The sequence below is a fragment of the Psammomys obesus genome, unplaced genomic scaffold (genome assembly GCF_907164565.1).
Source record: "Psammomys obesus unplaced genomic scaffold, mPsaObe1.curated_primary_1811, whole genome shotgun sequence".
Taxonomy (NCBI): domain Eukaryota; kingdom Metazoa; phylum Chordata; class Mammalia; order Rodentia; family Muridae; genus Psammomys; species Psammomys obesus.
In genome coordinates, this window is record NW_026596149.1 from 3,045,173 (window position 1) to 3,056,633 (window position 11,461).

Here is an 11,461-nt window from a genome sequence, read left to right on the forward strand (position 1 = left end):
ATGGTAGAAGTAATGAAATAATATAGAAATATGAAATAACTAATTTTATATTGTTTAAAAGTTGAAATTATAAGGCTTGGGTATTTGGGTTTTAAAAAATATATTAAAATTTATTTACCATTTCATTTTACTTTTTAAAAATGGGACTACCAGAAAGCTAGAAATTATACATGTGATTCTTGTTACTTTAGACTAAGAGCTCTCCTGTCTCGATGAGGATGTGCCAATAAGTCCTGAGGCTTTACTAGACTCATTTCTAAGCTTACTGTCATTGCCAAATTTCCTTTGCCAAAAACCTCAGAAACCTCATAGTCTCTAGGACTCACAGTAAGAAAAAAAAAGAAAAAAGTGATCAAACACCCACACACCTTCACCAGCAGAGCAGGTGCTAGTAGTGCTCAGCCCTTCACGGCTGTACACTGAGCTCACATGTGTCTCAAAATACAGACCCATAAATGAACATATTGAGTCATTCATTTATTGTGAGAAAGACACTGTTTCAACCTCTATGGTGATAAGGGATTCAAAAGTAGCTTCCAGCTCAGCAATAAACGACATTTAAGATACACCAGGATAGTTTTATTTTACATTTGTAAATTTGAAATATTTTCTTGTTATGCATTTATCATCAAAACAGTGAAAAATAAGGAATCGAGTAGTGTTATATATTATCTCTAATACAATTATAAAACTAAATTTGATTTGCCTAATAATGCTATCTAATTTCAAGAGAAAAAAAAATGAGACTAGAAATACCCCAAAAGAGACAATAACAGAAGTTGCCTGAAATGAATTCTTACTAATACAAGCCCTTTGACTCTAATGTCATTTAATTCTAGTGTTATAAGATTGATAATAATATTTACAAATACAAAAATTCTAGCTTAATGCATCCAATTATTGTCTCCAAGACCACACAGGAAATAATTAGAGCTGAGACAGGAACTTAGGTCTATCTGACACATGACCTGAGCTTTCATCAGAGCCACTTAAACAGTGAGAGCTTCCTTCCCTCAGGCTGTCCATCGCTGCTGCTCTACCCGAGCTCAGAGGCCTTGAGAGAGGGTGTGAGCCAGCCAACTTTGCCCAGACTATGCAGAGGGAGGGTTATTGTCTTGGCCTGTGGACCGGGAAGACTGTGCTGAGGGACGAGCTGGATGCAGGCCTCCCTCGCACACTAGCTCTTTCCTGAGGGCCGCCTTCCCCCGGAGAGTGTGCAGAGATCCAGAGGGCAAGCTCAGAGCTCCCCTGTAGCTGGGGTGGCTGGCCTAAAGCACAGTCCTTCAGAAGCCCAGCCCAGGCCCTTCCCTCTCACAGCCCACTCTTGCTAGAAATGATGCAAGAGAATTAAAACTGGGAGACAATGTGTGAAAAGACAGCTACTGCTGTCTTATAAAAAATGATTAGTACTAAAACAGTTATCACCAAATAAGTTTTGAGAAATAACCAAAAATAACGCCGTTTTGAAATTATATTTGCCTATTTTTCACAGTGCTTTAAAGATCTCCACAAAATGTTATTTTATAGCACCTAATGCTTTTTTTTAATCAGAAATTTGAAAAGGTCGGTGAGCCAAAATCCTCATAAAAAGTAGAGAGTTTTTAAATGAAATCTCAGTAGGACATGGTGCTGCTCACCTTTAATTTCAGCATTTGTGAGGCAGAAGCAGCCAGATCCTCTGTGAGTTGGAGGCCAGCCTGGCCTACAGAGCAAGCCCAGCACAGCCAGAGCCATACAGAAACCCTGCCTCAAAAAAACAAAACAAACAAAAAGCAAAAGCAAATTTTAAATAATAAATGAAATCTCAAACTCTAGAATTTAAGAATTTAAATTTTTATAATAGTATTTTTAGAAAGCAGCAGATTAAATTAGTATGACAGGGTCCTCCTACCGGGACTGGTTCTTAGTTAAACAATAACCAAGAGGGTGGAAAAAAGCAAACTAATTTGTTTAAAATGTTTCTTATAGATCATTTCTATTGTGGGGATTCTTATTGACCTTTTCTTCACTTTCATTTTATTTTGTTTTTTAGAATACTGAATTGAAAGTTCAGTGTTCTAAAAAACTTAAGCTTGCACAAAATAATATTTTTCCTGAAAGCACATACATCCATGTTAAAAAACAAATTTTAATAAAATATTTTCAGAATCATTCATTTTTTGGTTTCACAGGTATTTTCTATAGGGTTTTGTTGTTTGTGTATTTTATATATGCTATGACATTCTACTCCTTTAGTATCATACACTAAAGGAGTGTATATATCAGTGAAAATAATGAAAATTAATATTTTCAAAACTGGCCTACCAGAATTGTTTCAAGTCCTCATGAGCCTCTCAAGAGCACAAAACTTCACAAGGAGAGCAACAAAACCAAAAAATCTGGGCACAGGGGTCTTTTCTGAGACTGATACACCAACCAAGGACCATGCATGGAGATAACCTAGAACCCCTGCACAAATGTAGCCCATGGCAGTTCAGTGTCCAAGTGGGTTCCATAGTAATGGGAAGAGGGACTGCCTCTGGCATAATCTGATTGGCCTGCTCTTTGATCACCTCCCCCTGAGCGGGGGAGCAGCCTTACCAGGCCACAGAGGAAGACAGTGCAGCCACTCCTGATGAGATCTGATAGACTAAGATTGGAAGGAAGGAGAGGAGGACCTCCCCTATCAGTGGACTTGGGGAGGGGCATGGGTGGAGAAGGGGGGAGGGAGGGTAGGATTGGGAGGGGAGAGGAGGAAGGAGGGAGCTACGGGGGGGATACAAAGTGAATGAAGTATAATTAATAAAAAGAAAATAAATCAAAGAGCATGAAACTTGGAAGAGAAAGATGGCTCAGCAGTTAAGAACACTACTGCTCTTGCAGAGGACCCAAGTGTGAACCTGAGTTTTGTTCCCAGCCCCTGTCAACTGCTCCAAGGGATCTCTCGGGGGCACCTGTGCTCACGTGCACATACACACAGGCATGTCTTGTAAGTTTTTAAAAGTGTTCAAGCCAGGCATGGTATGCATGCCTTTAATTCCAGCACTTGAAAGGCAGAGCAGGCAAGATCTGTGTGAGTTGAGGCCAGCCTGGTCAACATAGTGAGTTTCAGACCAGCCAGAGCTACACAAAACAAAACAAAACAAAACAAACAAACAAACAAAAAACAACAACAACAAAAAAAAAAATAAGAGCATATAAAGTTGTGAATAAAAAACAATTTAATCTTAAAATTATTTTGTGCTTTTACACTCAATGTTACTGTGCTTCTAAAAACATTAGTATAGCCAGGCATGGTAGTACACGTCTTTATCCCAGCACTCAGGAGGGAAAGGCAGGCAGATCTCTTGAGTTCATGGCCAGCCTGGTCTACAAAGAGAGTTCTAGAGCAGCCAGGGCTACACAGAGAACCCCTGTCTCAAAAAAATCAAAACATTAGTTTTAATTAGGAAGATAGATGAAAGCTATAATTTATGTATGTTATAACCTGTGAGTTATTATGGTGGGAGTTTGTTTGTTTGTTTTTTATTTGTGGAGAAAATATATCTGTATTCTGTGCGCTCTAGTCATTTTTTTTAAGCTTAAATTCTTTGTTTCTTAGAAAACTTGCTTTTGTTTGGGGCCTAACTGTATGGTTCTCTGCTAGGTTTATAAGACCTGAGACTTAGGTTTAACACTCTAAAATGACTTCATTTGGAAAAACCTTCATCTAGGTTGGAGGTGTAGCTCAGTGCACAGGCCCTGAAGGTACACCTTGCTGAGCCCATCTTGGCGGGTCTCCTGTAATCTCCGGACCTGAGAGGCTCAGAGGGAAACACTAATATATTCAGGGCAAAGTCCAATCTCTACAGCAAGATGATCTCAAACAGCGAAAATCAAGTTGCTTTGTCCGAGTCTTCCTCCTCTTCCTAACCTCTTCTTTTTATTCTTTTGTATGTATTTGTGGTATATGCAGAGCGTGTGTGTGTGTGTGTGTGTGTGTGTGTGTGTGTGTGTGTGTGTGATATGCACACGTTTGTAAATAAGCACATCACTCACCACCTTGCTGTTTGGGACAGTCGCTCAGTGAACCTGAATCTCACTGGCATCGACTTAGCTGGTTGGCCTGTGAGCGCCCGTGTTCTCCCTATCTCTGACCCCAGTATCTAGGATGTGTGCGGCCCAGTTCTACAGTGAAGAAACCGATCTCCTGTAAGCACTCCTGTCACTAAGCCATCACTCCCACCCCAAAGTCTACATTTTGACACAGATAAGAAAACCAAGAAATGATTTGTAACATTGAACTGACTGACGTCCATTTTCCCACCTTTTTTTTTTTCCCCCAGAGCTGAGGACCGAACCCAGGGCCTTGCGCTTGCTAGGCAAGCGTTCTACCAACTGAGCTAAATCCCCAACCCCCATTTTCCCACCTTACTACTTCCTCTGGGTAACAGTTGTTGATACTGTTGATGTATTCCTGGAGGAGAGAACCAGGCTCTGCTTTTATCTCTTGGATCTTCTTAAGTCCACCACTCGTTACAAAAAGCCTCCGAGCTTTGCTGTCGTGTCGCAGCACCTTGAAGGGAGAAACAGAAAAAAAACCATCTTCACCTTTCCAAGTCAGGTTATGACTCTTCAAAGGTTATACAGTATCAGAAACAATGCAGAAGCGAATTCATGTTCAGCACACCACTTACAACATAAAGAGCTGATGACTGGAAGTGAAATACATCCTTTTTCAAAGTGGGTTAACCCTCATGTCGTAGAGACAAAGTAAAGCAATGCACTGAGCAAAGCTGGTGGAGAGGCAGTCAGACCTAGAGCTAGATGGGCCTGGGGTCTCCCACTACCTAAAGGCGGAAGGTCCTCTCTCCTGCCTCCTAAGTGTTGGGATCCGTAAGCAGGCATCTCTACGGCCAGCCCCAAGGGACCTCACAAACCGGATGTCAGGTATCTGTGAGGCCACCTACGGACCACCCAAGGCTCACCTGAAACCACCTATGCATGCTTTGGGTCTCCTTAAAAGAGAACTCACACTACCTCCTCTGACTCTCTCTCTCTTCCCATACCCAGAGACGGTCTCTATGACCCTTTCCTCTTTCCCTTAATAAACCTCCCACGTGGAACCCGTGGCATGAACCGCCGTGTAACTTTCCTGCACAGTTGTAACACTAAGTATGTTCCCAAGCTTCGGATTCACAGTCTCCATCCCAAGCTTTGTCTCCAGAACACCAGAGCGTGCGCCTGTAGCTCAGAAGATGAGGCCAGAGGCCACCTAGGCAGCTGTGAACCACAGGCCAACCTAGGCTACCTCTCACCTTTCAAAACTAAGTTATTTCCGTAAGAACGTTTGGAAAGCATGTATAAGTCCCTGTGCCTGATCCTCCGCACTGGACATAGAGATGGGGGGAGGAAAGGGGAGATGGAGTGGAGGAGGAGGCAGAAGAAACGACCTTGTTTATAGTACAGAGCATTAAAACTGACTGTTCGGCTGAGTTTGTCTTCTTCCGTTAACTAAAGAAAATGTAGTTGGTTGTAAAACCTTGAAATTTGGCTTGTTTGTTTACTTCTCGTTGGCGGTGGGCATGTGAGCCACGGCATCATGGACATCAGAGAACAACTCCGTGAAGCTGGTTCATTCCACCTTTACCCAGGCAGTTCCGGCATTGCTGAGACCTCTCAGCAGCCCCCGTGTGGGGAGTGTAACGTTTGAGGTCTGCTGGCGGGGTGCACAGGCCAGAGCCCGTGTGTGAAGCCAGAAGACAACTCACAAGAGTCGGTTCTTCCCCTTCAGCAAGTGGCTCCCGAGCACACTTAGCTGTCAGAGTGGTGGAAACACCGTTGCCTGCTGACCCTGTCAGCAAATGTCTTGCCTTTTAAATACAAAGTTTTGTCTGTCTTTGTTTGGGGGTATTTTGATGTACCTTAGATTGCTAAACTCTTGCCATATTTGATCTCATACAGTCTGTACAACCACCTGGCTCTGCCTTAATTTTTTTTAATGTGTATGGTGTTTGATCTGTATTCTGTGTATCATGTACATGCCTAGTGATCATGGAGACCAGAAGAGGCCATGGACCCCCTGGGAATGGAGTTATAGACAGTTTTGAGCTGCTGTGTGGGTGCTAGGAATGGAAGGCAGGTCCTCTGGAAACACAGCTAGGATTCTTAACAGCTGTGCCATCTCTCCAGCCCCCTGTAGACCCTGTTCTGAGTCAGATATGCAAGGGACAGCTCCATTGCAGCCGAGAGCACCATCCTGACTGTCAGGACCAAAACACTGGTCCTGTGCTGACCATATGCTAAAGGATGAAACGTTTCGTTTATCTGTGAGGCTTATTAACCTATGCTACCACTGTCAGTTGAGATTGGTGAGTGCTGAGACTTAAATAATAAAGCCCAGACACAATTACACAGAAGAAAACAGAAAAACAAGCTCACAAACAATTGTTGTGTCCTTCCTTCGAGGACATTTCTTACCTTACTAAACTGTCCAGCCACGTACTTCAGGATATTGGGAGGCGTGTCATAAAGGAACGGCTCGAGAGCGGGGAGGTACGTGCATTTTTGTATGATATTCTTTATGGCCTTTTTACTCTGTTGAAATACAAAACGAAATAAATAAAAAGCTTACCAATTTGTGTCTTATATTTCTGGATTTTGAAAATGAAATCACTTTCTTGCAGCTGCTCCATTTTTAAATGATTTTCTGAATGGCTCAGCAGCTAAGCCATCTCTCCAGCCCCTGTAGACCCTATGTCTTAAGTCAGCTATGCAGGGGACATTTCCACCAGCTCCCAAAAGCTGTACTATTTTGACTGGTTATATCAGTTTTACCAATTTTCTTCTGTTAAACTTTAAACTATTCAGTGAATCACTGAGCTCTCAAATATATACAGGACATTAAAAATATAAAGTGTACTCATTTACTGTACATTAACATGTATTTGTATAAATAAATGTATAATTATACATTTGCAGCTATGAAACAGTAACTGTTTGCTACTTTGTGAGTTCCTTTCCTTCTTCCACCCTTCTCCACCCCTTTTCTTTGCTCCTTTCTACCTCTTAACACTAGATAAGAGAGAAAAAAGGACAGAGGGGAAAGGGAACCTTGTTATCATTAGACTACTTCCTGCTAGTTATAGCTGTTGAGTTCCTCGGGGCAAGTTTGATCTTCACCATCAGGATATCTAATTTTTTCTTCTTTTTCTTGTTTCTTCTTCTCACACTTCAACCAACAACATCCAGCCAACAGCAACACCTGTAAGGGCCCTAGCATTTATACATCCTCTGAAAAGTCCCCGGAATTCCAAATGTCACACACTTGCGGAAACTATCTGCCGCTAGCAAAATCATGCCTCTGCTAGAGCATGAGACAATTCATAGTCACCTGCTGCGAAGCAGCTCCATATCCCACACCTGGGATAAAACAAAAACACATTCTTACAATAGTTACAGAAATTATAATAAAGAAACCAAAATTCCAGAATTCTCACTACAGAAAACTAAAGCACTGCGTTTGTTTTAATCAATACTATGAAATAATAATTATTATAGAGGATTCCTATATGGTGTAGGTCCTCTATACTGTCTGAAAGAGCTCATGTTCACATAAATACATTGATAAATGGCTAGTTTGTAGACACTGCTCTAGCCCATGGGCAGAAACTGACCCATTCTCAAAATAGAAGCAAAACAGAATCTATTCAACTGTCCAGTCAACCGTCAACTGAGAATCACTGCCCAAAACATAGGCACCACAGGCACCACTCCTATGTCTATTCCCCACCAGCACTCTTCCTTCTTTCAGATTGACACCACACTGCTGTCCCCCTGCTGTGGTGGGGACAGGGCGAAAGGGCCCTAAGTGGCTGCAGAACACTGCAGCCATGCTGGCTGGGGTTCTGCTTCTTTGTATGGCATGATGTCCCCTTTGTTTTGAAAGCTTTCCCACTACTGTGTGTGTCCATAGCTGCTTCTCTCTAATTCTGCAACTTGTGTGTGGGTACATCTGTGCTGCCTTAGGGACAGCTTTTCTTCCTCTGAAGACGCAGCCAACTTGCTCCTCTGCTTTTGTTACTGTATGTCTGGCAATGCTCTTGAAATGAAGGACCGTTTTGATTTTTGCATCATAGACTTTATAAATGACAGCTGTATTCGGTAAAGCTTTTATCGTATTTGTGCTATCAGTAAACGATGTCTTAAACGTTAGGTTTCTTTGGAGACCAGACAGTTGTAGACAGTCTCTGGACACATCTGACCAGCTGCCACCACTGCATATGTTTAGTAAGAAATGGTGAAATGCAGCCCACAAGTAGTGTGAGTTGAAAAGAGACCCCGAGTCTCCAACACACCTGATCATACTTGTCCCTTTGTAAACTATCTTAAGATCACGGTGACCTTAGCAGATGAAGAAATTTAACTTAACTGCTATTGCTACAGGCCAAATAGCTGTAATAACATAGAATCTATCAATTGCGCCCCACAGGCAGCCCTGCTCTGACTGACATCCAAGCTGATGATGGCTCATCAAGTCATTAGTCAAGAGCTCCAAAGAGAAAGACAGTGACCTCAGAAGTTCATCAAACTTAAAATCCTGAGTCCGAAAGAAATACACTTAATTTGTAAGTATTCCCTGAGATAGGAATAGATGTTCTGATAATAACTATTGTCCTGCATGAAAAAGATATTAGTTAATTAAGGTGTTGATTGCCTGCCTACCTAATACCTGTGAAAATTAAGAGACAAATGACCAGGGGCTGGACAGGTGGCACACAGGTTAAGAGTACTGGCTGCTCTTCCAAAGGTCCTGAGTTCAATTCCCAGCAACCACATGGTGGCTCACAACCATCTATAATGAGATCTCATGTCCTCTTCTGGTGTACAAGCATACATGAAGGCAGAATAATGTAAAAATAATAATAAATAAAAAAAAGAGACAAATGACTCAATTTAAAAGTACCCAGGCCTGGGAATATAGCTCAATGGCAGGGGTTTGCCTAACATGAGCAAAGCCCTGAGCTTGATGCTCATCACTACAAAAAAAGTTTAAATAATAAAATCGGCAAAAGATCAAATACACACAAACAGCCAGGAAGTATGTGAAAATATTTTCAATGCTATTGGCCATTAGGCAAATGTAAACCATAAGTCCAAACTTAGGATAGCTGTAGTAAAAGCAGAATGAATAAATAAAATCCATTAGCACGGATATGCAAAAGTCAGAACCTTCTATACTGCAGGTGGGCGTAAAGGAGAGGCTGTGTTAGAAAACAGGTTAGCAGTTTCTCAGACTCTCAAAGCCTAGCAGGAGCCCACCAATTGCACTTCCAGACGTACACCCAAGAGAATGCCTGCCTGCCTCCAGCTCAGAGACACGGTAAGCATGCCGCTCCAGGCCACGCGGTAGCCTGAGTTTGATACCCAGACAGAAGGAGAGATTTAACTCCAAATAGTTGGCCTCTGCCCTCCATGTACAGCCAAGGCACACGTGTCTGTGCACACACACATGCGCACACACATACATGTGCACACACACTAATGATAAACTTAAAAATTGAAAACATACATCCACATGAAAACTTGCAAACAGTTAAAGAGCTTAAATAGCTCAGTGTATCATCAACTGGTGAATGACAAATGATGGGATATCACCCAGCAATAGGAACAAAAGCTGATACACACTGTGGAAGATACACTTAAGTCCGGTCAGGAGGCAGCTCAGGGCTTAGTAGTGGCTGATCTTCCCGAGGACCCAGCTCTGATTCCCAGTACCCACACGCTTAGTGATTCTGGTTCTGGGGATCTGATGCCCTTTTCTGGCCTCCACAGGCACCAGGCACACACATTACATGGACACACATGCAGGCAAGACAGCCATACACACAAAAATAAAACAAAACCCAAAAACCTAACAAACGTCTTCAGACTACGTAATTGAGACCAGGCACAAAAGACCACATATACTATATGCTCCCTTTTACATGAAATGCCCAGAAGGGGCAAATCCATAGAGACTGAAAGAAATTTAACAGTTGCCTGGAGGTAGGCAGAAGAGATGTGGAGAGATAACTGATGGAGGAAAAACTTTTAAATTAGTTTGTGGTGATTTTACAATTCTATAAATACACTAAAAACTATTGAACATTATAATTTAAATAGGTAAATTACATAAAGTATATCTCAATAAAGCCACTAAAACTGCAATGAAAACTATAACCATGAAAACATGAGACTTATGTGGAAAAAGCACCCTAGACAGCTTCATAACGATTCATGCGCCAATATAAGCTAAAGCATTTCAGCTCCATGCCTCTAAGGTACATATACTATATATATACACACATATATATAGTTATATATATACACAGTTATATATATATATATATATGTATATATATATATATATATATATACAGTTATACACAGATATATAGTTATATACAGAGAACTGATTTTTCACTCTTTATTAAAGTATAAGAATAACATAGGGACAGCAAGCAGTGACCACACAGGAGAAATTCCAAGAGGCTGCTCATTGGCCCTCCCTGATTAGAACCAATTAGCCAGTGCTTACAGAAGCTCACAGGCTTTTGGGACAAAATGACCCTTGAGGTAGGTTATTCTTTAAAAGCTGCCACAGAGTAACAGGTGAGAAATGCCACCAGACAGTTTCTAATGCTTTTGGATACACATTTTCTTACTGAGCTAGTGTTAAATCAAACAAACTTGACAGACTTCAATCAAAAATAGCAGACCCTGGAGAAGTACAAAAGAGATGAAGTCCCTCCAGTAAGAAGCTATCCAGAGGAACTTCAAGTTTTGGAAAGGTTTTGTTGCCAGGGAAATTACTAATGGTTTGCTTTTTTACATTTAATGCCCTGCGTTTTTCCTGAAAGTAAATACTGTATCAAAAGAAACTTCATTTCTATTAGTTAACCTAACAAAACCACCTCTGATGAATTAAAACAGAATAATGGTTATCTGACTTTAAGCGTAAGATTTTTCAGTTAAATTTTCTCCGTGGATATTTATGTGACAGTAGTTCATTTTAAAACCACGGTGTGGGCAGGAGAGATAGCTTAGTGAATGCGGGCTTACGTGGCTGGCACGGGCAGGCTCTGGGCTAACCCAGAACCCTTTAGCAGAATATGGAGACTCTACAAGATAGGGCCACGTTGCCAGGGTTTCTCAAGCTGTCGTACTGTTGGCCACATTGTTAACCAGCCACACCGGCAGAGATCAAAATTGCAAATGGGTCTAGGATTTTTCACCAGAATGCCAAAGAAACAGATACCCCTTTGATTGGAAAGACATGGGAGGGCCCACTCGTGACCTCCCTCTGCCTGCCAGGTATTGCTACCTTGTTGTGTTACCCGCAATGCTATGGTCATGTGAGGGAAGGAAGCCCTAAACCTATGCAAGCATTGCTTCGAGCTGCAGAGTCTTGGTTTGTTTGGTTTGGTTTGGTTTGGTTTGGTTTGGTTTGGTTTGGTTTGGT

At 41.7% G+C, this 11,461-nt stretch overlaps 1 protein-coding gene and 1 long non-coding RNA gene across 2 annotated transcripts in view; one reads left to right on the top strand and one right to left on the bottom strand.

Moving 5' to 3' along the window:
* Nucleotides 1–11,461, bottom strand: part of Spag6 (sperm associated antigen 6) — a 52,777-nt gene that overhangs the window by 2,144 nt on the left and 39,172 nt on the right. Inside the window, exons 9-10 of the mRNA XM_055593798.1 lie at nucleotides 6,439–6,555; nucleotides 4,389–4,534 (exon numbers count right to left, since the gene is read on the bottom strand). Coding sequence (XP_055449773.1) covers nucleotides 4,389–4,534; nucleotides 6,439–6,555 — 263 coding nt within the window. The remainder of the gene's footprint in view (nucleotides 1–4,388; nucleotides 4,535–6,438; nucleotides 6,556–11,461) is intronic.
* LOC129666609 (uncharacterized) overlaps nucleotides 6,153–11,461 on the top strand; it is a 7,552-nt gene continuing 2,243 nt past the window's right edge. Inside the window, exons 1-3 of the long non-coding RNA XR_008718623.1 lie at nucleotides 6,153–6,329; nucleotides 6,456–6,513; nucleotides 8,450–8,585. This is a non-coding gene — a long non-coding RNA (uncharacterized LOC129666609). The remainder of the gene's footprint in view (nucleotides 6,330–6,455; nucleotides 6,514–8,449; nucleotides 8,586–11,461) is intronic.